This window comes from Apostichopus japonicus, chromosome 17 (genome assembly GCF_037975245.1).
Source record: "Apostichopus japonicus isolate 1M-3 chromosome 17, ASM3797524v1, whole genome shotgun sequence".
NCBI classification, from domain to species: Eukaryota; Metazoa; Echinodermata; class Holothuroidea; order Aspidochirotida; family Stichopodidae; genus Apostichopus; species Apostichopus japonicus.
The window spans coordinates 21,614,064-21,641,165 of NC_092577.1; the positions used below are offsets into that span (position 1 = coordinate 21,614,064).

Below are 27,102 nucleotides of genomic sequence, written 5' to 3' on the forward strand. Positions count from 1 at the left end.
CAAAACAAATAAAACACTACAAACAGGCCCCAAAAAGCCAACCCCAAACCACAAAGAGAAAAATTAAACCACTTTGTCCACTTTGTCATTGTAATTGTTCAATTTCAAAGGTAAATTGTCCAAATGTATTAATATATCACATATAACATTGTAATAATTTTATGCTTGTTTGGATGGCTATGATAACACCAGATATGGCAAATATATGTACTTGCTGATTAATATGACACAATTATGTACAAGAATATTCAGATTGGCAACTTTGACATCTTTTATATTTAAATTGTTGTTTTTAATCAAGTTACTATAAAGCAAACACCATTGTTTCGAGGAAATTAATATCTAATTGCAATCTCTGATTGTGCCTATGCAGGATGATGAAGACGATGATGACTGCACAGTGTTGCCAGAAATATTCAATGGGCCCTCATCATCAAGTGTACATGCCTCTTCTTCAAGGATGTCATTATCAGAAGCCACACCACCAAGTACATCTCAGGCATCATCGATAGCTTGCCCTCTGTGCACCTTTATTAATCGCCCGAGCACTGATAACTGTGAGATGTGTGAAGGTTAGTCCCTGTGCTGTGTCACCACTTAGAGTTATGAGCATTGAGTGTAACTTTTTACTAGCAAGATAACAATTTTATACAGGGAAGAAACAATTTAGAAATGTTGAGTACTGGGCTCGTAAACATTCTATATCAACAAGTCAATGTCAACTACAGCTAAAACACATACATACACCCTCACGCACACACGCCAAAGCAACCACTAGGTCTCTTCTGAACTATAGTTCAGGCGAGACAAAAAGGTCCAGTCTGTTGAGGGGGAAATTTGACTATTTGCTATGATTTGTAATCAAATGACCTTTACTCTATTCTTCCTGTAATTTATCTCACTATCACGACATCCTATTATGGGAAGTCGACTTGGTGAGATAAATTATGTATACCTTCACAACATGATATTAAAGGAAGTCGTCTTGGTGAGATAAATTATCTCACCATTATGACAACCCATAAAAGGAAGTTGTCATAGCAAGATAAATGGAATCACCATGGCAAGATAAAATACCAATATTTCACCATCACAACCACCTAATAAAAGAATTTCATCTTGGTATGATAAATAATCTCACCATCACAACATACTATTAAAGAAAGTCGTTTTGGCAAGATAAATGACACCATGACAACATTATATCCTAAGGAAGACGACTTGCCGGGATAAATAATCTTACCATCATTACATACTATTAAAGGAAGTGTCATGACGAGATAAATTAACTCACCTTGTCAACATCTATTGAGACTTGAGAGAAGTCGTATTGGCTAGATAAATTATCTAACCATCAGGACATCCTATTAGAAGTTGTCTTGGCGAGGAAAATTATCTCACCATTTTGATATCCTATTGAAGGTAGTTGTCTTGGCGAGATAAATTTTCAGCTTCGTTACAGAGCTCATTACGGTGACTAGGTAACACGGCAGCCTGGCTTATAAGTGAGCTTACAACTCATCAAGTCGCCTTCCTTCGTAAAGGATGTTGTCATGGTGTGATAAAATTGTCTGGCCATGATGACTTCCTGTAATCGGATGTCCTGATGGTGAAATAAATAATATCACTGACGACTTTCTTCAGCAGGGACGGCACTATGGTGAGATAATTTATCTTGCCATGGTGAGACCTTGCAAAAAGGTTTTTTATTCATTTCATAATTGAATTTTCCTTTCATTAAAAATTGCCAGTTTCACTGTCGAGACTGGCCAAATATCAAGACCACAACAGTCTGAGACCAAGACCACTGGGAGTGTAGACCAAGATCGAGACAAGCAAAAATGGGTCTCGAAACTGACACCGGTCTTGTGACCTGCAACACTGATGTCATGCACATTAATGATGGATGCAATGGACTCCTTCTTAGTACTTACACACATGAAGAGCTAGATGCCGAGTATCTTTCAATGTATCTACCTAGCATATTTGATATATAATTGGCACATATATCATTAAATCTATCTATTAAATCCCATTTCAGCTGATTTAAGGCCTCCAACACCTTCAACTGCAAGCAATGAAAACCACTCATGCAAACAAGGACAAAAGAATCCCGGAGAATTTATTAACCGGTTTACATCATTAATTGACTTTGAAAACAAACCACCCATCAACTTAAAAGTGGACAAGGAAACAATCTTTGCAGACAATGTGGCCTTTTTCAAAAACAGCAAGTTTGATGCAAAGAATGGGCCTGTGCGCATTCATTTTGAGGGTGAAGAGGGCATCGATGCTGGAGGGCTACTGAGAGAGAACTTCAGGCTGTTCTTTCAAGAGATAAGGTCACCATCCCACAACTTATTTCTGGAAACACCATCAGGGAAGTTGCTGCCTTCAAATAACCAGTTCCATGTTTTTGCCGGTTTGTACACTGTTGTTGGAAAGGCGATTGGAACTGCACTGCTTAACAATGTTCCAGTCGAACTACCATTACACAAGGCAGCTATTGCACTGATACTAAAGCATCCACAGGAAAATGCATACCAGGAGGTGGACAAAAGTGATGTTCTAGACATTGGTCTACAAGATTTCATCACAAAGGTATTTTAATTTTATTTATTAATTCACCTTTGGATCTTTTCTTTTTGTGCATTGAATGGTGTAATGAAAAAACATAATAAAACTTGAGGACCATAGTAAACACACTGACAGGAACCTGCTTTCAAGTTGATTATCTGTCAGGGTTTCAGTAGTAACATTGCTACAATTGCAGGTTGTCAGTTTGTAATCACTACTTTTAGGAAGAGATTGAATTTCAATAACTCATTATGGACCATGAATAGAGATTAACATAAGTATAAAATATCAGTATTTTGGCTGATTTCCATGAAAACATAGCCTTTTTGGTTTCGGGGTTCATTGTGGACAAAAATGTGTTTCTTGCAATGGTTGTGGCTAACATGTCGCCACGTTAATTTTGAACAATTCTTACTTATGCGTATAAAAATGTAGTGTGTCATTATATGAAGTGACTATACAGGTACTTTTGCAATCTGTTAATGCATTAATAAGTTGTTAGTTTTACTATTCAGTAACTTTTTTTTCCCCTCCAAAGCTGTTAAACGAGACAGATGAAAAGAAGTTTAATGACCTTATCATCAGTGAAGAAAGGGCAACACATTGGCTTGACGCCTGTGGATGGCCAGCAACAAGCAATGACAGTAAGTAATCGATCTATATACATATAACAATGCCTTTTCTTGAAAGGATGATTCATGACTGGATTACTTTAATATCATACATGGACACCATGATCTTTAAAGAGACGGAAGACTTGCCCCCAATACGAATGTCTTATGCGTTATCTGGAGCAAGGAATTCATGGTACGGGATGCGCAGGCCATTTAGTCATCATCAGAGGTCATTATTAATAGGTTTCATTTTCCTGTTGAGAATTTGATGTTCATGATTTAATATTTGAGCAAACCTTACTAATTTCAAGTAAAGGTTGTTTGTGCAGGGTTACTATCTTGGCAGAAAAAAATAATTTTTCCTGTTTTAGAAAATCGATTGAAGGGCCCAGTCTTGGGGAGGGGGAATTTGACCATTTGCTAGATCTGAAATCAAATGACCTTTCAGTCAAAAATTGAATTTTGCTATGTTGTAGAGCATAATTTTCGGCACCATTCGCAGTGTTCCGAACTTCGCAATACTGTATGTACAGTGCAGTACTGTAGGCTACTACCAGTAACGTTATGTTAGGTTGCCTTGTGTACACAAAATACATAGTTAGGGAATGACGTCATAGACTTTACGATCAAAACCAAAATCATATATTTTGTTCTAATCGCTAATAATTTGTTCCTGATTTCTAAGAAAAGAAAAAGTGGATAGGTTTCAATTAGGGTACACGTCCCCTTTAATAAAGCAGTGTACACTATGGTAATGTGTATCTACTGTAACTTTACTGCAAATGTATGCTGTTGAACTACATTGGATAATTTTGCTATAATCATAATAATCAAAACAATTTTCACATTGATACGTGCTATATCATGAAAGAAAACAGGAAATTTATGTTTCTTTTCAGACTATTGTCAACATAAGATTCACTATAAAAAGAAAATGTTGATTAGTTACTTTAATTCTCTTCTTCTGTTCTTGGCAGATGACACATAAGCATGACATTGCAATGTGCTTAATATCGCACTATGTCATTGGCATTAGGAGAGATGCCATTGATGCAATGCAGACCGGCCTATCTCATTGCATTCCAAACGTCCATCAAGTGGACCTTGAGGGGTTTTCGAGTATGTTGTCGTGCCATCCATAACTGCGGATGAAATAAAAGACTCGGTACAGGAAACCCTCGTGAACTTCGTGGTGCCTCACAGTCTCTACCACATCAGAGAACTGTGACATTCATCACAAGGTTTTTCGATGATATGGGTAAGTGTGCTTGTGTACAGGTACATCAATTAAGCGATTACTGTGCACATTTCCGTCAGTTTCTAATACTGGACCTATTCATTTTTATCTCAGTACATTACATGTATAGAGATATTGTAACAGTAAGTGGGACTTTCTCTTCTCTTAAAAATTTTTCAGCGTCTTCAAACAAAGTTCTTTTTCTCTGGAATTTCCAGAGCAAGGATATATCATATTCCAGAATATATTTTATTCCAGAATTGTATCTCATTCTGTGACTTTTTCACCGATTTATGTCCAAATCGGGCCAATTTGGACTGAAAACACACTTTGGCAGACCTGTTTTGCACACGCTCCAAAACTTATGTTTTATGAAAGAGAATAGAATAGAACTGTCTTTCAACAGTGGTATCGTCTAAGAAACTTTCATTTGTTGTTTACAGGTAGGTATTAATAAGAATTTTACTACCTGTATATGACATTTAATGGCTTTTATTTGCTTTATTTGATGTTTAAATGATTTTTCTTGTTAAAACAACACAGAGCTGCCGCCCCTACTTTTAGTAAAAAAGTCCGTTTTTGATGATTAAGCCCCGCCCCCAAGTCTGTTTTGTAGCAGATTGGCTATGACTCATAACAGCTACATGTTAGATATACGAAAATGGCTACCCTCGCGAACAATTTCTTTTCTGTAGTTAGGTACGCGAGGTGTTAGTGTATTGCATGCTAATTACATTCTGTACTGCTGAATTCTACGTAGTGCATTTCATGTATATTAGGCCTAGGCCTTCGTTTTTGTAACATCCATTTAAGGATAGTACTGGTGTTCAGGTAGCTTTTCAGAGCAAGGGCCATGATAAGTTTGTTTGATTGCTCTTCATGTATTTTGTATAATTACGTATACACATTCTTGTATTTCTGAAGGCTACTTACTGTAGGCCTAGTGCATTTAATATATAGGCCTAGGCCTATTAGGCTTTCAGTGATAGCCACATTAGCATTGTACTGAGAGGAACTGAGGTGGCTATTAGGGGATAAAAACTTGTAATCTTCTTTTACATTATTTTTTCCAAGTCATAAATCCATGAAATCTTCATGTCCGAAAAATTGAGATGGAAAAACGTGGGTTGTTTTGATATCTAGAAGTGGACACAGTTTTGATGGTAGTCACCACTACAGTCTACAGTAACATACAGTAGGTCAATAGGCCTAGCTCTCAAGGCAGGCATTAAGAATATGGTCGAGTTGTTCGCCTCTTCTAATTTGGCCGTTGTCATTGACGTCAAACTATATGACCAAAAAGTCCAACAGAGACTGACCTAAGATGAAGGATACCAAATAAAAAACAACTTCTTAAATATTCTATGACATTACTAAACCTTGCAACGTCGTTCTTTCGACTAACAGGCAATGAGCGCTAAAGGCAAGACTAGCAGGATAAAGTGTAACCTGCAGAGACTATTCGTGGCAAAGTAGCAAAAATGCAAGTTATATATTTGTTGTACCATGATTGATATTGATAATTGTAGAGACAGAGCAAAGATTTGAAATTAGGAATCAAACTTAAAACTTCCAGTATTGAGATACTGCATCATTGATGCTCTTGTTGATTCCTTGCTAGAGGAATCTATGCAGTCATGCTTGTGTGTGTATCTTTCTGTGACGCTGCTTGTAAACACGATGTGTGTGTGTGTCTTTCTGCGACGCTGCTTGTAAATACGATGTGTGTGTGTGTCTTTCTGCGACGCTGCTTGTAAACACGATAAGTGAATATTGCAACATTGGATCCTTCTGATACTTGGTAGGTGGATTACCCATAGTGAGTACATGATCCTTATTTGTTTTTGGTGCTCATAGATATTCATGATGGGCAGGGCTTAAAGTGAATTTCTTGGAAAAGTCCAATTTTGCTCAAAACTTGTTTTGGTTGCATTGGTAGTAGGTAGGGTACATGTGTGAGTGGTACATCATTGCATCTCAATGATCTCATTATTATTCATAAGGTGGCAGGGCTAAACGTAATTTCGTCCAAAATTATTCGTAAACAAATTAACGCAGCAGTGTCAAGGTGGATTGATGTCATACTTAGTATATAGTTTACCAATGGTGAGTAGATGCTCACAATTGATTTGTGCCAATCATTACTATTCATTAGTGGGCGGGGCTTAGAACCAATTACTTAAAATGTCAATATCTTGGCAACTGTATTTCTGATTTGTTTGATATTTGTTTTGTTGGCATTGGTATGGGGTGGGGTACATGTGTTGGTGGTACATTATTGCATCTCATTCATATTCATAAGGGGCGGGGCTAAACATAATTTCATTCGAAATTGTTGGTAAACACATCATCTCAGCAGTGTCAAGGTGGATTGATATCATACATAGTACATAGGTTACCCATCATGATTAGATGTTTCCTAATGATTTTGTTGCCAATATCAATAATATTCATGAGTGGGCAGGGCTTAGAACCAATTTAGTCCGGGAGCCCAGAAGGTTTATTCAGCTGAAGAGGTACAAAAGGTTTGGTGGCCTGATTGTGTTGGTAGGTGACCAAGCATCAATAAAATGTGTTGCTGCCGGGGCACACCCTGCATGGTAGGTGAGGGAGTCACAAAATAGGGGGGCAAAATATGCTTTTATTTAGCTGAAGAGGTACAAGCACAAACGTTGCTGGATCTTATTCCCAGGAGGGTACCTTGCATCATGGTGGCAATGAAAGCAATATCTGACTGCATGGGGCCCCAGACAGTAGCCCAAAAGAGGCCCGCCCATATGGTATTATTCAGCTGAAAAGGTACAAGGGTGAATTCTTTTGCATTTGAACTATTACACATTGTGGTGTACTAAAACACTAATGACAGTTACTTTGTCCTGCATAGGGGCCCAAACAGTAGCCCTAAGAATGGGCCATGCGGTACAACCAGCTATTGGCTAATTTATCTAGCTGAAAAGGTACATGAACAAAACTTGTTGGGTACTGCTCCCAGCAAGACTAATTTCATTGCTGTAGCAACAACAGCAATATCTGACTGCATGGGGCCCCAGACAGTAGCCCAAATGGGGCCCGCCCATGTGGTATTATTCAGCTGAAAGGGTACAAGGGTAGATCCTTTTGCATTTGAACTATTAAACATTGAGGTATACTAAAACACTAATGACAGTAACTTTGTCCTGCATAGGGGCCCAAACAGTAGCCCTAAGAATGGGCCATGCGGTACAACCAGCTGTTGGCTAATTTATCTAGCTGAAAAGGTACATGAACAAAACTTGTTGGATACTGCTCCCAGCGAGACTAATTACATTGCTGTAGCAACAACAGCAATATCTGACTGCATGGGGCCCCAGACAGTGGCCCAAATGGGGCCCGCCCATGTGGTATTATTCAGCTGAAAGGGTACAAGGGTAGATCCTTTTGCATTTGAACTATTAAACATTTGAGGTATACTAAAACACTAATGACAGTAACTTTGTCCTGCATAGGGGCCCAAACAGTAGCCCTAAGAATGGGCCATGCGGTACAACCAGCTGTTGGCTAATTTATCTAGCTGAAAAGGTACATGAACAAAACTTGTTGGATACTGCTCCCAGCGAGACTAATTACATTGCTGTAGCAACAACAGCAATATCTGACTGCACGGGGCCCCAGACAGTGGCCCAAAAGAGGCCCGCCCATGTGGTATTATTCAGCTGAAAAGGTACAAGGGTAGATCCTTTTGCATTTGAACTATTACACATCGGGGTATACTATAATGCTAATGACAGTAACTTTGTCCTTCATAGTGGCCCAAACAGGCCCATATGGTGTTATTCAGTCAAAGTAGTACAAGGGTGAATCTTTCAGCATTGATGCTGATACATTTAGGTTTACCTAAGTAGATCTACCAATGACACCAACTTCGTTCTGCACTGGGGCCCAGACAATGTAGCCCAACATAGCCCCTCCTTTCATGTTTATTGTCTCTTGCCACGATTGGACGAGCAGTGAGAGAAAACAGAAATGATATAATTGCAAGAGATTTATGATTTATTGGACCTGGTTAACAACGTTATTTGTCTTCTTCGTTAGAAATCCAGTGTAACGTACCTTATAATTGGATTGCGAGGCAATTCAAAACTGTGAATACCACCATACCTGAACGCTATGATAGGTGCACTTTTTTTAAATGTAATTTAAAATACTTTGTGTAGCCAGAATTGTATCTTTCAGAATGACCTAAAACATTGTACTGGCCCTAATTAACTCAAAGTTGGTCTCCATCGTTGTAGCATTGAACTGATATACTTTCATTCAAATTGCTCAATCATTGATCGTAATGATTTATCAGTGATAATCATATGAAGGCATGTTAACATCATCACTTGCTGAAATAACATATTTACAGTTTTGGTTAAAATGATAACATATAGTAACATCCATAATACATGTACACTAGGGTAATGTACCGTAAACAGTCAATTGGACACCATTTTGTATATCTTAGGCAACATTGATAACATAAAGTTTAGCACACAGAATTATAACGAAAGAGTGTTACTAGATTCCCATAGCTAGGTACAAAAGTTAGGAATGTACAGACAAGTAACAAGTACTGTAAGTCAGTGGAATTTTCTGAAATGTAAGCTGCTGACATTATTATTGTCCATTGTCACAGCAGTACATGGAAAATACAGCACTTGATTTAGCGAGTAATACACTAATGTTACATGTTAGGGTCAACCAAGAAAAGGCCAAATATCAAAACTACATCAATATTCAACAGCCTCATAGGTTCTGGGTAACAGGATTTGTACATGTCAAGCAGATGAAATGTTGCTCCAGGGTGTGGTGGAAGTTTTGTTTTAACCACTGCAAACAGATGGGTTTTATTACATAATAACTATGAAATCCATAAGTTCCTGTCAATAGAGAATATTACCTTTCTGCCCGTTCTATTGTGTTGATGTATGTCACAATATAATGATTATTTACGACATAGAAATGGCACAAGTGATTGTTTGCGTTCTCATCAAGGGTCATACCTAATCCTCATCCTCACATTCACTCTCACTGTCATCACTCCATGGCTGATCATCCAACTCACTGTCATCATCAACATCTGCTACGTCCATATCGTATTTTCTCATATTTTCTGCATAGTTATCTCTTGGATCAACGACAGCATCCAAAGCCAGAGTCATTTCTTCACGCTCATGTACTGGCTCCGAGTCTTCACTGGACAATGTATCGGGTAGAGCTTCTCCTTCATACCAATGGGGCACATACAGTCCATCATCATTGGCGATCCATCCATAATTCAGTGGGTGCAGGTCTTTGGTTGGTTGTTTGGTATGTGCATGGCTCCACATCGTAGCAACGAAGTTTGCCCGTAATACGTGTTGATACAGTACCTTCTCACATGGTGGTAAAGATGAGCAATTGATCTTCTTTACGTGTACCGCTTGCTGTTTTCTTTTAGTCATCCTGGTGAAATTCTGGTGCCTGGCTTCATTGATGTCGTCCAATGCCTTGAATCCATAGATCAGGTTTATCGACAGCATTGGTGCATAAGGACTACAGTGCCTCAACGTAATCAGGGTCTTTCTCTAGATAACTGAAGGGTACAGACTTGCCTTTCTGGTAGAACGCAGAGTTGTAGTCACAACCAGTCAGAGCATGAAAACTAATGAGAGCTTTACTCAAACCTGTTTGCTTTCTTTCAAGCTCACGTGAAATGTTGGTTACGTTTATGAATCGTCTCTTGTTTCCTGAACCGAAGTCCAGAGTGATCATCGGTGAGGCTGGCATTTTGGGGACAAGACCATGATTTGATGATTTAATTGTTATCCGCCGTCTTGCCCCATGCAGGCAGATATGCTGTCAATACTGCAGCAATAGATTTAGTCCTGTTCGAAGCGGTATCCAACACGTTTTGTTTATGTACCTATTCAGGTAGGGATATTAGTTAAAAGCTGGTTGGGCTGCAGGGCCTATCTTTAGGGTTACTGTGAGGGCATATATGCAGGACAAAGTAACTGTCATTAGTATTTTAGTATACCCCAATGTGCAAAAGTTTAAATGCAAAAGGATCTACCCTTGTACCTGTCCAGCTGAATAATACCATATGGGCGGGCCTCTTTTGGGCCACTGTTTGGGGCCCCATGCATATATATTGCTGCATATATATTGCTGTTGTTGCTACAGCAATGTAATTAGTCTTGCTGGGAGCAGTATCCAACACGTTTTGTTCATGTACCTTTTCAGCTAGATAAATTAGCCAACAGCTGGATGTACCGCATGGCCCATTCTTAGGGCTACTGTTTGGGCCCCTATGCATGACAAAGTTACTGTCATTAGTGTTTTAGTACACCACAATGTGTAATAGTTCAAATGCAGAAGAATTCACCCTTGTACCTTTTCAGCTGAATAATACCATATGGGCGGGCCTCTTTTGGGCCACTGTCTGGGGCCCCATGCAGTCAGATATAGCTGTTGTTGCTACAGCAATGAAATTAGTCTTGCTGGGAGCAGTATCCAACAAGTTTTGTTTGTGTACCTTTTCAGCTAGATAAATTAGCCAACAGCTGGATGTACCGCGTGGCCCATTCTTAGGGCTACTGTTTGGGCCCCTATGCAGGACAAATTTACTGTCATTAGTATTTTAGTACACCACAATATGTAATAGTTCAAATGCAAAAGAATTCACCCTTGTACCTTTTCAGCTGAATAATACCACATGGGCGGGCCCCATTTGGGCTACTGTCTGGGGCCCCATGCAGTCAGATATTGCTGTTGTTGCTACAGCAATGAAATTAGTCTTGCTGGGAGCAGTATCCAACAAGTTTTGTTTGTGTACCTTTTCAGCTAGATAAATTAGCCAACAGCTGGTTGTACCGCATGGCCCGTTCTTAGGGCTACTGTTTGGGCCCCTATGCAGGACAAAGTAACTGTCATTAGTGTTTTAGTACACCACAATGTGTAATAGTTCAAATGCAAAAGAATTCACCCTTGTACCTTTTCAGCTGAATAATACCACATGGGCGGGCCTCTTTTGGGCTACTGTCTGGGGCCCCATGCAGTCAGATATTGCTGTCATTGCCACCATGATTCAAGGTACCCTCCTGGGAATAAGATCCAGCAACGTTTGTGCTTGTACCTCTTCAGCTAAATAAAAGCATATTTTGCCCCCCTATTTTGTGACCCCCTCTCCTACCATGCAGGGTGTGCCCCGGCAGCAACACATTTTATTGATGCTTGGTCACCTACCAACACAATCAGGCCACCAAACCTTTTGTACCTCTTCAGCTGAATAAACCTTCTGGGCTCCCGGACTAATTCCCTAAAATGTCAATATCTCGGCAACTGTATGTCCGATTATGATAAATGATAGGTCAAGAGGTTAAACACAGAAAACCTTAGATAATGATCATGGTATCTATGTTTCACTTCTATGGCAAGGAATCACAAAGCAATTGGCTTCCTTGCAAGTTAGTTAGTATGTTAGCAGGTAGAGTTCAAAGGTCAACCTATGAAAATCCTGACACTTTTGTATGACCTCTGACCACCACTGAGAAATTACAGGAATCTATGCGATCACACGGGCGAGCCTGTGTGAGTGTGTGTGTTTATGTCTGTAATGCTTGCTCGCAATCGCAATATCTGAAGAATGATAACCTGTACACATTTCATATTCGGTGTGTAGCTTCCCCACACTAAGTACATGAACCCTATTGTTTTTAGTGCAGTTCCAATGTCAGTAGAGGTCGAACACTGAAAACCTTTTATTCGTGCTACCATGACAAATTTAAGATATATATGCGTTCTTGTTACAGATGATGACGAGGCCAATGTTGTTGCAGTATTTGCCACAGGGAGTACCTCCCTCTCAGACATGACACTGAAGGTGTCTATTAACAACCTGCATCCAGAGGAGCTCTCACCCATAGCAAATACTTGCGATTGTTCCATTCTCTTTCCCTGAGGCCACACAAACTACACATCTTTCCGTTCCACTGTACTGGACAGGATGAGACAGACAGGCAACTATTTTGGGATTTTTTAGTAGGGGTCATTCTGCATCTGCATGTTGCTTTGTCTAGCTACCTCAGGCCTGGTTGGGAGTTTTTTTTGCAGATGGGCAATGATTGCCCGTCTTCGTCATCTTCTAAACATTTGACATATGCTATTCATTGCCCTTCTAAAAATCGACACGGGCAATTGTATAATTTGCATTTTTTCAGAGACTGCCAATTTCCCTTGTATGAAGCATGAAATGATTTATGCTTACTGTACCTTGACTGGTATGCATTTTCAAATCATTGAGATGTACTGCTGTTACATTTTTTAAACAAGTTAAGATAACAACAAAAGACTCTTCCACACTCATTCATTACACGTCATTTTTTTGGCCCTACTGATTGTGTTAGATGTGAAAGGTCATTTGAAGTCAAAACCTGAAAACATGTAACTACTGTAGCTCAGCAAAGCCAGCTTGGATTGATCTCATACTTAGTATGAGGCTTGGCCTTAGTGAGTAGATAAACCCTACTGATTTTGTTACAGGTCAGAAGTCATTGGAGGTCAACAAGGGTCAAACATTGAAAAACTTGTAACTGTCATAACTCAGCATTGCCAACTTGGATTAATCTCATACTTAGTATGTGGGTTGGCCCCAGTGAGTATATGAATGTTATGTTTAGAGGTCAAAGGTCATTTGAATTAAACACGGGTCAAACACTAGAACCTTGTAACCATCACAACTCAACAGTACCAATTTGGACATGTAAAATTGATTTCATTGATATTCTTATATGAGTTGGCAGAGCTTGAGCAATATTTTGACAATTTAGCCTGTAAACACGATACCTCATGAAGTTCAACTGTGATGAAGCTAATACTTGGTATATAGGTTAATTATACCGTCTCCATTGTTTTTGGTATTGGTGGCATGAATATTATTAAGTAGGCAGGAATCAAGTGAATTTCCTCTCCATTACAGTAAGTCCAATTTGGTTCAAACTTAAGTGTTGTTATAAGAATTAAGACTGGGACACTTACCCGTTGACCACGTCATGTAAAAAAAATATACATGCATTTAGAAATATAAGCTGTTAAGTGAGTTGATGTTTTCAGGATATCATTTTTGACCAAAAAAACTTGCCATAGTATTCTAGTATAACATTTAATCACTGTATTGAAACTGTATTAAGCCAGGCTTAGGCTACAAAAGTGTTCATTTACATTTTTGTCACTTTTAGATCGCTAGTTCTTGTTGCCTGTTTTTACTTCTTTACTACTTGCTATAATTTACCTTAGTGATATGTCATTTGTTAATATTACTCTTCCAGTTAATTAAGAAGCAAATAATAAAGAAGCAAACTTCAACACTTGGAATATTCTGGTTTAACATTTATTTCATTATACAAGGCGGTTCTCGAAGCTCTAGTCTCGCCTAGTTACGGGACAGTGGACTTTCGATTTGATCGCCAACATGTTATGAACTGGTCATGTAAAGTTGTTTGTTAAACTTAAAAATTTCAACAGTGAAAAATTAGAAGATATGAAGATTAGATACAGGTCACCGGAATTCAAACTTAGGTCAAAAGTCACCCAGATGCAGTTTGACTATTGTATTACAATAGCATAACTCCCAACATTGACAGACACAGATATGACAAAAATACCAGTTTTTGACCCCTAATTGACATTGGACCACATGATGGTTATGTTTGAAAATGATCCCTCACCACATTCACAACTAGTCCTAAAGTATCAACCATGTCGGACCCTGTCAGTGGGAGTTTTGTGACAAGTTATTGCCAAATTACTAGTTTTTGACCCGATTACGCTTCGTTAACCTTGGATAACATGACCGTTATGTTCGGAAACTATCCCTTACCCAATGCACAACTAGTCCCAAAATATCAAACATGTCGGACTCTATCAGTAGGAGTTTCACAAGTTATTGCTAAAAAAACACACATTTTGAGCCATAATTGACCTTTGGTGACCTTGGAACACATAATGGTTATTTTGGAATATCTGGCCCTACTTTATTCACGACTTGTCCCAAAAACTCAACCATGCCAGACCCTGTCAATGGGAGTTATTGCATTTTTTAATATTTTGGTTTTTGGACCCTAACTGACCCATGTTTGGACTCAATCCAACTTTCCCTTATTGAGATAAGAGCATACCCAAGCAAGTGTCACAGATGCACACACAGACACACACACGCCAAGTTGATGGCATAGGTTCCTTTTGCTAAAGCAAGGAACTCTAGAAGGCACATCAATCATATTCGATGGTGCATGACCGGACATAAAGGAATTCCATACTCATTCCCAAGTTTCAAAGACATGGTATTTAACTTTTTTCACAAGCTCAATAAGCCAATTTTGCTAAATACCCTAATTAAGAAACATATTTTTCTGTGAAAATCTGATTAATTGAAGGTCTCATGCCCTTCATACTCCCTATCAAATTTCATCATCATAGTACAGAAGATATGCTGTTCACAAGCTTAATGGGCTCAATATGCAAATTCTGCTAAATACCCTAATTAACTACCATATTTTGTGCTGAAAGTCCAATGATTTTGAGAACTTGTGCCATTCATACTCCCTACCAAATTCCATCGTCATAGTACCTATGGTTCAAAAGATATGCTGTTCACAAGCTTAGTAAGCTCAATATGCAAATTATGCTAATTACCCTAGTTAAGTACCATATTTTTCGCAGAAAATCTAATGAACTTGAGAACTCATCCTTTTTTCACTCCCTGCCAAATCCGTTACCTTCGCTCATGCGGTTCAGGAGATACGCTGTTCACAAGCTGCCGTGACACACACACACGCCAAAGCGACCACTAGGTCTCTTTTGAACTATGTTCAGGCGAGACAATAAATAGTTCCAAACTTGATAGAATACCCCGAAGTAGCCTCAGAGCCTTTGGTTTTCTGGTCTATATGCATGCCATCTTATGTTATTTCTTTAATATAATACAGAAAGTTCCATTCATCATTTTCTTTCAAGAACTAATGTATGGAGAAAAGAGCCATGAAGCAAACTTTAGTAAATAGAGAATACATCCTAAAAATTCAAAGAGTTTACAGAATATTAAGCCTTCTAATACTCATAGCTTTGCTTGAGACCTGCAGTGACAAAAAGAAAAGGAGAGGCTTTTATCATCATGAGTCCTCTATTGGCATTCGTACCAGCTGAATTATTATTGACCATCCCAATACAATCTTACAAGAATGCCAAAAAACCTGGTCTGACACCATAATAGGTTTTAACAAAATTGGAGTTAGGATTATTATGATATTGAATTTTGAAGAAAGCCACTTTAAGCCAGCCTACTCCATATTCATGCCATAATACCAAGTATGAACCTAATCACTAATTTATTATTGGTTAAATTAAGGTGACCATATTTTCCTGATTGTAATCAGGGACATTTATTATGTGACTGATATGGGGGAGGGGGTGTCCCCCTCCCCTTTGGAAAATTTTCAAGTGCCTAAGGTGCTTAGATGTAAAATGGTGATACTTAGAAGAACTTTTAAAATCAATTTTATTTTCAAAAATGTAGCTTTATCTTAGATGAAATTCACTTAATTAGCGTGGTTCTTTGAGAGCTTGTGAGTTGCTAATGCTCACACTATAAGTGTCGTTGTGTCACCTTAGTTGCCAATTATACGGTGGAAAGAGTGCTAGGCTACAGTGATTTAGCATATTTTAGCAGTCTTTCCATGCACTTTACACTGGCCCACCTGAAATACTGGTTGTAAATTTTGATTTCACAATTATTTTACTAATAATGTGGGATATTTTCAAAACTCTTGAACATTTTCACGAACCGGGGACATTTTCGGGGACACTTGTTCATCGGGGACAGCACACTGTGATCGGGGACTTTCCCCGAAAATCGGGGACGTCTGGTCACCTTCGGTTAAATCCTTTCTAGCTTCGCCCATTCATTAATATCATTTTATATAGCACAAACTGGGCTTGTTGACATTTGAAGAATTTTACATTAAGCCCTGCCTACTCATTAATATTGATGACATCAGCACCAAATTCAATAGGGACCATATACCGCGAGGAGCTTAATGAGATATTGTGACTATGGCCCTGTGTCACAGACATATCATTTCACAAATCATTTCACAATATGTCTGGACACATAAAATACTTCATGAGGTTAATAACATTGTGGAAAAATGTATCACATATGCACCAAAAGGACATGGATCATAGTTGAACTCTGCATATGTTGCAGTCTGTATGACCTAATTCTTGATCATTCATTCATAATGTTCATAGCCATAATTTAAACATGTAAAATAGCTGTATGCAACTTACCATAGATTTGCTTCCAAAATCTACAGTGATCCAAATTGTAATGTAATTATGTTATGATTATGGTATTTACAGTGCACAAGTCCAAATACAGAAAATATGAGTTTTGAAATAATTCCTTTTAGTGATGTACTAGAAATTCAAGAAGCATTACATTGCCATGTCATACCCATTGAACAAATACGGTACGATAGCTGCAACTTATCTTTACATCTTGTCCTGTATTCAGAATAGTCATACTTTGGAACGGTTTTTATTTCCAGCAAAACAAATAAATTGTTCATATCTGGAGGAAATGACTTGAGCAAACATGTGATGTATCAGATACGCCGAGTCTATGTTCCTTAATAATTTTAAATTACGTAACAGGCGATCTAAACCAAATTTGGATTCCAATAATTGATATTTCAGGATACAATAATACCCTTTTTAATGCATAAAAAGACTTCTTGTGTCTGTAAACATGACAACAGGTCGGTTTGCTCAATTATTTTGATCTGGGCATGTTTAAGTTGTTTTAACTGGTGAACTGGACTGACATGAAATCCATTAATTACCAATTCTGAGTGTCTACATCATTTTCTGCAACCAGTTCTCTTACAAGTAAGCGAGTTGTGGTATACAATTGATACCCATGGCTTCCATCGTCCTCAAGTGGATTGACTGTCTCCCTCAGTATTGCAAGTTGATCTCTTCTAAGTGAATACTGAATTTCGGGCACTTGTATTTCATGGTCTACCTCATACGCAGGTGGATCTCCTTCTGGGTCAATCCCATAAAATTCCCAATTGTCATTTCTCTCAAACACACTCTCAATCCCAGTGTAAGATGTATTGTCAAATTGAAAGACACCTTGATGGAACAACTGATTTGGGGTCTGGTTCTGGCATGAGCTCATCGGATGATTGTTATACTGAAGTATAAATTCTGCAATAGCCCTATTGATTCTAGGTAAAAAAACAAAATGCAGTCATAAACATCGACCTCATCCAGAGGATCAAGGATTTCTTCGTCCTGCATGGCTATGAAAATATTCTTAAAATACCTCACAACCTTCATATTAACATCTCTCCATAACCGCTCTATGCGTTGGTTGTGAACGCTTCTTCCAGTTATCATGCTTTTCCTCTGTTTAACCCGCGTCTATCAAGCATAAATCTTGCAACTTCATAGTTTTCTACACCCAAGTCAGACCTCCCGTGGGATGGAATGCCGTATTGTTCGACTGCTTCTCGAAAGACACCGAGGACAATCTGGGCACGGTTATTATCGTTGCACTTTAGATAAACTATTTGCCTGCTGAATCCATCGATGCCACCATGAATGACAAACCTCCAGGCAATAAGTTTATGGTTACCATCGATGTGCCTGTTGGAGGAAATATTCAAAATGTACATTTATTGATCAGTTTCAGTTTTCACAACACACCTCTTTGCTACAACTTTCAGTGTAGTGTATTTCCTTAAAAAGAATCATAGTTCAGAAGAGACCTAGTGGTGTTTCGGCGTGTGAGTGTGTGTCATGGCGGCTTGTGAACAGCATATCTTGAGACATAAGAGCTACGAAGATGAAACTTGATAAAAGGAAGGTGGTTAAGGCGTTCTCACACTGATTAGAATTTGGGCACAAAATATGCTAATTAGGTAGCTAATTTGCATAATTTATGCTTTAGCTTGTGAACAGCTTTTCTTTTGAAGTGAAAGACCTATCAACAGGGGTCATTTGAGGTCAAATTACTGAACATTGTTGAATCAACATGAAACTTGGTACATATAGTCAAAATTTCGTGCTGAAAATTTTGAAAGTCATTAGGCTGTCACCAGTGGCCATTTCAGGTTGAATTACTAGACATGGCTGAATTACTAGAACATGAAACTTGGTACATATAGTCAACCTTTAGTGCCAACAACTTTGAAGCTAATTTGGAGGTCACCGGGGTCATTTGAGGTCAAATTTCTAAACATTGCTGGATCTACATGAAACTTCATACATATAGTGCAAATTTGGTGCCCAAAAAATTCAAAGTCATTTAGAGCTCATGTTTTATTTTCGTACAATTTCTTTCCTAACATATATTCAATCTGACCAGAGAGAGAGACCTATGATGTTCAAACTTAATGAAGTATCGCGAACATTTATTTTCAACATTTTGAGGTAACCACAGGTCATTTGAGGTGAAACTGATAAAAATTGTTGGATTTACATGAAACTTGGTTCATAGAGTCAGCATTTACCGCTTGAATTTGAGTCATTTTGAGGTCACCAGTGGTCACTTGAGAACAAATCACAGAATATTGTTAAACATCGGAGTAATTGTTAATAGCAACTTGTATAAACGTGAATACAAATTTGCCGGCCCGCAGCTACCGAGACGTTTCCGATCGGGCTTGTTCAGTAAAATAACCTTGTGAACAGCATATCTTGAGGAACATACAAGGTCTGATGATGGAACTTGGTATAAGGGTGCGTGATAAGGAGCTCTCGAAGTGATTAGATTTTGGGCATGAAATATGCTAATTTGCATAACTTACGCTTTAGCTTGTTTATCACAAAATGTTAATTATGTTAACTGTACATGACCAGTGAATAAAGCAAAAACCCACTGTCGCGAGACTAGAGGTTCGAGAACCGCCTTGTATTCAACAAGAACGCAACCATATGTGGCCTTTGTGTCGGCCATTTAGTGTACAAGAATCCTGTAATGTTTGGTTAAGTTCCATGTTTGGTCAAACCATGATAAACTTGCAAACACGATAACTTAATAGAGCAAAGACTTCAAATAATGTCATAACTGCTGGAGAGGTGCCTCATCGTGAGTGCATATGGTTTTTGAGGTCAGTAGAGGTAAAAATTCCAAAGGCTGTTAACATTTGTTGACAATGCAACATTCTAAGAATGCCATAATTAGTAGATGGCTGGAAGAGCGTTAAGACAATATGCAAATATTTATTAAACTTTTCTTGCTTTTGTACCCTCTGGTGACCTCAGATGACCTATGACCCTGTAGAAAATTTTTTGTACCACACCTTGCTTGTTATTGTAGGTGAAAATCAAATGAAATCCCTGGGTAGAGAAGCATTTCAAGATTTGATCTTTTGACCACTAGTATCCTCAAATGACCTTTCACTCCCAAAAACGGTCTTCAAGTAATTAGCATTCAAAATTGTTGACAGACAGATAGATTGCTATTACAAAATGATATATTTATAAAATTAATGGAATTATTTTTTACCAGAACATTCCTGACGAGGTGGTATTGAAATTGGTCAGCATTTACAGAAACTGGAAGTGCATGAATGGATAAAATTATTCTTTCATTAGCAAGTATGGATGAACAACTATTCTTCATTTACCATAAGTGATTTGGACAAGGTACATGGTATGTCCGTCGACAAATTGCGTAAGATCTTCTTAGCAGTCTGCTGATGGGATCCACTCAAAAGATAGACTGTCTTAAACGCCATCTTTGAATACGTATGCCTCGTCCACTTAGAGCCCCTCTTAGATGTCTCACCTAAAACAGGATGAAATTACTTTTCAGTTAAGACCTGGCTGTTTTTTCCACGACTCTAGTCTAAGTCACTGAGACAACACTGCCAAGGAGTGTGAATAGGGGGGTACCCCCCTTATGAAATAAAGGGAGAGATAAACCCCTTGCCTCATTTGCTTAAATTGTTTGTCATGATGATCACACCCCTGGACTCCACAAGGGGCCCCTCAACTACACAGCTGCAGTTTGGGTGATCGAAGTGATGATCACTGGGTACAATATATATATTTAAATTGTTTCAGTTTCCTTCTTTCATATACACTTGGCTTGGCCATGTCATACTAAATTGACTATTATTTTGTTTTGTATGAAAAGTTACAAAGCTAACTAGTATAAACCTTACTTAAGGCTACACGGTTATTTAGTAGAGGTAACCGTACGGTTAGCGATCTGCTAACTGGGATAACCGTCATAACCGAGTTAATTCAGTCATTTGAATATGTATTCCTCAAATGGAACCTCCGTTTGGGGCTTTGCGTTTGAAAACTTCAACATAAACATACTGCAGAGTAATATTTTACTGGAAGTCTACTAAAGTATGGTCGAGTGGGTGTCCGTCATGTCCTTTTTTGACGAATTCTGTCATACATAACAGTTAACTCTACAATAGTTGTTACCTGCATCCGGAGAGATTTGCAGTATACTTTGCAATAGGGCATCCAGTTCATCATCAGATATTTGACTATAAGCATTTCCAGGGCATGTTGACATCTGGAACTCATGCCTTCTCCGGAGTAATGTTCGGTAAGAGACATTCAGTGTGGAGGCAACCCTTCTCCAAGATCCAAGAATTTGATAATGCTCATCTAACTGCTGTTGTGTCAAACAAAACCTGAAACACATATAGGACACATCATTTCACAATGCAATTGGTTTGTAATCTTTATCTGAATACCAGAGTTGAATAGGTTCAACGTAGTCCTCCAGCAGTAATTAGGAGGCTTTTTATGATGGGGACTGGGGAGGGGGGAACAAGTTATTTGTGGTTAGTGTTACTACCACTTTATAAGTATTCACATGTGTTTTTTTTAACTAAAATTTACCTATGGAAATAAGAAGCAAAGCATTTCATTCAAATATGATTTTAAGAGAATTGCCGAAATTCTGCCGGTACTTTGTTTTCTTTGCAGCGCCCAATTAACTTCAATATTTTTGCAGACCCCCTTTGGGTCCCAACATGGAATGCAATTTCTGTGATAAACCGGTAAAAAAAAAGAGTAGTTTCTCTGCCTTTTATTTATTTTTAAATTTGTATTTACAGACGTACACTACAGGATTGGAGTATTCATTTGCTAATGAATACTAAATGGAGAAACATGGCACTGATCGGCAGAGATGATTTGTGCAACCAGAAGATTTTTTTTCAGTAGATATTGATATTTTCAATGTTAACGAGTTGGAAAATAACAAAATGTGGGCGGGGACAAGAAACACTACTAATTTTTTATTTGGCCTTTATAATAGGCCTAAGTCAGAAAACATAGCCCCTGACTATGAATATAATATATTTTTGAGCAGGCTACTAATATAACAGTATTCAATTATTAATGTTTCTCTCTTAAACAGGGCTGTGTGTTTATCTTACCACCTCTTAAATTTGTAGTATTACGTAAACACAGAGCCCTGTATAAGGGCTAGCCCATGTAACTGACTAGGTCACGCTATGCATACATACCATAGACCTAGTCTGGTGGCTAGGTTATGCATAGCATAGGCCTAGCAGCCTGGTTAGTAGCAGGGTTGATAGGCGTTAGTAACGGGCACCATGGGCAAATTTCTGGCTTGATTTAATTATGTGTAGGCTAGGCCTCCCTGAGTTTTGTTAATCCTAAAAATAGAAACATCAAAAGCTGGTGTTATTATATGCCTATGCTATCATAGTATCACAGGTTAGGATTTAGATATTATGTTACAATATTTATTCATTGGATAAACAAATTAATTAGGCCTAGTTGGTTTTAGTGTTATTAATTATGTTGGGGTATGTTACTAACTGCTATGCCAGTGTTCGCACTTTTTTTGCCGATCCCGCATTGTGGAATTCCTATTGTGGGGGGGGGGGGGGATTTTAGTGGTCTGCACTGTGTTGCTTTATTTTATCAGCTTATAATTTGTACTACCAATGCCCAACTAGTACAACATCCTTTTATGTTAAAGAAGTATTAATGTACGCTTAATTTTAGTATTCGCGATGCAGAATCTCTCCTAAATTGTCCAAATCCCCACAATTTTTTTTAACCCCCTAGAAAAAATTGGGGGGGGGAGGGGGATACCCCTAAATTATGATCCTAGCGCTAAGCACTGGGGTACGCATCATTAAATCGAGCCCAATTCCTTCCAGAGGACCATTAGTAATTGCCATTCCCAGACAGTCATGGGGGAGACAGGTGCTTATTCATAGCCCTAGGCCTAAGTACTTAGGCTAGGCCTAAAGTTAGGCTTGGCTAGTCCATGAACTGGGCTGTGTGTTACGGTACGTTGCACAAACCTTTACATAGTACCACTGTACCAGTACATGTGTGGAGGTACACAGTTTAATGACTAGACTAGGCCTAGATTAGGCTACCGCTATAGCCTAGGCCTCTTACCGTGGTCGACCAGCACTTTCAAGTTTCTCTCGAGGACACTGGAACCGGTAAGCGTCGTCGTTGTCTTCGTGCTCTCTACCTGACGATATCTGTGCCCGTTCATTTTCTAAAGCTAAGAGAAGCTGATGTAAGCCACTAACATTGGATGTTTCATCTCCTGGATCTCTGCATGGATCTGTCGAATGTATGCCTGAGCGTAGTCCTGGAAAGTACATCCAGCGTAACCTGAACAAAATTGATGGCAGCGTCAACCCGCCCTTGAAGGATAAATGCTCTGTGGTCGTCTGAAGTATGATGTAACGAAATTGCTTCGCTAAATATGTTAGAAATGGATGAAAACGCGGTGACAAAACCAGGTACATCCATTTCTTTTAAAGTGCAGGCATGCACATATATGCACGCACCTAGTAGTATAGTATAGCTTATAGGTAAAGTACTTGTGCACGCACCAACGTTGCCTAATTGTAATACATGCACACTGTTGTTGTTCATATACAGCGCTGGTATTTGCATACGCCCCGCCCACGTATCACAGAGTGTCTAACATGGCACCGCCCATTCGCGTGCTGCTCGCGCGTCTATAACCTATATATAATATGAGCTCGCCGAGTGTGACAAAATTATACGAGTGTGACAAAATTATACGGAAAGCCGTACGGACCTATATTATATCGATTATAATAGCAAAATATATGACTTATTATGGTATATATGTTATGCATAATGAAAATAGGTTATGCATAACCTATATATATGATCGGTGTACGAGTAAGTTATATATATTGCGGCATAAGTAATGTATATGAGGAGTTATAATCAATATATTTGGTATATAATTTTGTCACACATGGCGCCTCATACCACTGACCTACCCTATTAAACTTTCTCCCCTCTACCTTAGCGGACATAACAAGCACTCCCTACAAGACATAACTTCACAAGCTGCCTACATACCTCAGGCTGAAAGACTTCTAAGAATCGGCAAGTGCTGATTGGCTATAGGGCTCTCATGCTTACAGTTCAACAGTTAATAACAACTCCCAGTCCTGCTTTAATTCCACTAACAGCCTCTGCAGAGCTTAACCACAAATGTAAACAAACACTGCAGAGACTGGGAGACAAATTAAAGGAGCTTTGGCAAGAAGTGAAGGCTCAGATTTTTTTAAACAATGGGAATTAATTGTAATTAATTAATTTTTGAGCAAAATTTGTTAGGCATCACCTTATTCATACACAATCCAACAATCATCAGTTCAACTTTTAATATGATCCATCAAAATGTTGAGGAGATTGAGATATTTTAAAACATTACAAAGAATGACCCCCGATGACCCCCTAAATGACATTTGACCTGAATTTTCCGAACACCCCTCGTAATTCTCATCCCGAGGAACATTGTGACCCAAGTTTCATTATGATTGGCCATACACTGTACGAACAGGAGCAATTTGAAAATATAGGGCCGCGGCCCAGGCCACAAAAGACCCCTAGTTGATCTTTGATCTCAAATTCATGAACACCCTGAAGGTAAAACTACCATAGTACTATCGTGACAAACCCTCAACATTGTACCATGCAATCTGTAGGAGAAGCATTTTGCAAATTTTGGACCATCTCTGATGGCCCTATACCGAATGGTCCTTGTGTCCAAGTTTCATGAAATTCCATCAAACACAATTGTTGACGGATAGAGTGATAGACGCCGCACTGTAACAATAGCTCACACCAGCATGCTGGTATGAGCTAAAAACTTGTGCACGCAAGCAGAGTCATCCTCAAGGTATATACCTGGCTGGTAATCACGCCTTTATGTACCATCTTGTCACCTATGCTCCCGGAATATGTGTTTACTTTGTGTTTAAACGACCAACTGATCCTAGAATAACGGGTATTTTGCCTCCGCTGCTCTATTTCATCGGAATGACTTAATAAGCCATAAACCTCACCAAATCACTTGCTAATTCGCCTTCGGATTAATGTTGCTACAATTGACATTGTAAATAACTCGTATAAAAAGAGTAATGATTCTTCAAGCCACAAGTACTAATTACGGGACTCGGTAAATTAAGATACTCGGGTTATATTGTCTGGCATAAATGCAGTTGGTGGCGTTGGTGGAGCAGTTGGTCGAGTTTTACTATGCAAAACACAATACTATAGTGAAGTATCTCATCTAAACATCGCCTATTTCTCTGAGATCCAATGGAGATTGCCTATAAACTCTGTTAGCTGTTTAAGATTACAATTTAGAAACACAGTTAAAAACATAAGTATGCAACAATTACACAATATCAGATCATACTGCTTTTATTTCTTGCAATTTTTCATATAAAGAAACACTTATTCATAACTCATTATTAAACAACTACTACTGTTGAGATATTTGTTTAGGTTCTCTGTATGTTTCTTTATAAAGTAGTTTTGAGACCCCATGCAATAAAATCACCCAAAAATAGTACTCGTTACAACGGCATTGCTTTTTATTATTTATCTCAGACAAAAGTCTAAAATGTTTGCTACAAGCTTTCAAAATATCATGAGATTTTGTCATTTCAAACATTTACTTTCTCAAATTACCTTTTGAACATTTCTATCCACGAACACATTTTATGTGTACATCTTCTATTGTAAAATGTTTGTCACGGCATGACATTTTATGCTTTGTTAAAATATGGCGCGAAATTCAAAAATTGGGAGTGTAAATTTATGGATTTGTGTACAACAGACAGACAGACCTAAATCTGCACTTACACTATTGTTACTTAGTGCCTGTAATATGACAGGGAAGACAGCACCCAAGTCAAGGACAATTGGGCCTTTCTTTGATACATTTTGTAGCCATATAATCCACCAAACCGTAACCTAACAAGATACCTATTTTTTTAAATTTATCTTGTGGACCCTTCTTTTTTTATTCAGGTATTTAATTGTGTCAATGCCAACATATAAATCACATTCATCAGTACCTTATTTGAAAACATGTGAAAGCAAAATGATTGTTTCAAAGCATGCATTAGACAAAATGTGATTGAGCAATTTTCCGAAATTATTACACCCTTTTCCCCTTTTTTTTTCTAACTACAGAATTAAACATCTTTTACTTAGAAATTCTTTATGCCATATTAATTTTGATTGTTTGTCTCAAAGCTCCTGCACACAATAATAAAATCATGCACATTGTATAAGTCAAAACAACTTTGACTTTTTCTTCCAAAAACTCGACTCTGGAAGTTGTCAAGACAGGTACTCCCCTTTCATCAGACAGAATGCCACATTAGATAACTTTGCTGCAAAATGCAGGGTCAAGTTACTGAAACACAGTAGATTAAGTATATACCACATTCTGCATTAATTTGTCAACTTCTTGAGAGCATTTAGACAAACAATTAAATTAATACGTCCTTAGTTTACAAGCAAATCCTAACAATCCGAATAAAGAAGACTTTTAAAACAACAAACATTTCGAAATTTCAAACAATTAAAATGTGATGGTAACAGTTAAAAACATTTTGAAATGGCAATTTATGGAATTGAAGAAAATTGAAATTCAAACTTGAAATGAGTTCGCATTCTGCGTAAAACATTTTCAAATTGGATAGTATTGTATCATATTAGGCCTAAGAAGGTTGTGCTGCCCTCCATGACCAACCCAAATTTGTGAAACTTTGGATTTTCTTCTTTTGGAAAATGCCAATTTATTCATCAATTGATACTTTTAAACAACTTAAATGATTAATGACTACAATTATTTATTTGGGTTAATTTTATGATGTATGTATGCATGAATGCTCAGAAAATGTCCTTGGTTTTTTTAAGTGACCAACCCTCCCAATTCTTCTTCTCTGGAGGGCAAGACAACCTTCTTTTCCAGGCAGGTAATATCAACATTTACTGTGCGAAACGTTCAAATTAATTATTCATATTGCACACATCTATTTCCATGAAACATATTGATATTTGAAATTGAACAATACCACAATTAGTATTGTTTAGTATAAACATATATTTATATAGGACAGGGTTATTTTACCATCTCAACTTATGTTAGTATAAGAATTGCATGTTCTCATGGAACCAGCACAATCCAGAAAACCGGATTTCACCTAAGGGGAAAGACGGAACTCAACTCTCTGGTACTGGCACCCCCTGGCATAGGCCCTGTCATGACTTCCCACAAAGGATTGTTGCACG

General features: G+C 38.2%; 2 protein-coding genes across 2 annotated transcripts; one reads left to right on the top strand and one right to left on the bottom strand.

Annotated features, from left to right (window-relative positions):
* The first annotated feature begins 352 nt into the window (after nucleotides 1–352).
* Nucleotides 353–13,733, top strand: LOC139954830 (uncharacterized). Its single transcript, XM_071954795.1, has 5 exons — nucleotides 353–572; nucleotides 2,042–2,601; nucleotides 3,116–3,221; nucleotides 4,169–4,449; nucleotides 12,243–13,733. The coding sequence occupies exons 1-4, from the start codon at nucleotides 368–370 to the stop codon at nucleotides 4,177–4,179; spliced, it is 882 nt and encodes a 293-aa protein (XP_071810896.1). The 5' UTR covers nucleotides 353–367; the 3' UTR covers nucleotides 4,180–4,449; nucleotides 12,243–13,733.
* Nucleotides 13,734–13,912: 179 nt separating this feature from the next.
* LOC139954832 (uncharacterized) lies at nucleotides 13,913–23,651 on the bottom strand. The gene is made up of 4 exons (XM_071954797.1): nucleotides 22,912–23,651; nucleotides 20,941–21,155; nucleotides 20,127–20,287; nucleotides 13,913–18,141 (listed from the first exon to the last, which is right to left on the bottom strand). The coding sequence occupies exons 1-4, from the start codon at nucleotides 23,271–23,273 to the stop codon at nucleotides 18,127–18,129; spliced, it is 753 nt and encodes a 250-aa protein (XP_071810898.1). The 5' UTR covers nucleotides 23,274–23,651; the 3' UTR covers nucleotides 13,913–18,126.
* Nucleotides 23,652–27,102: the final 3,451 nt, after the last annotated feature.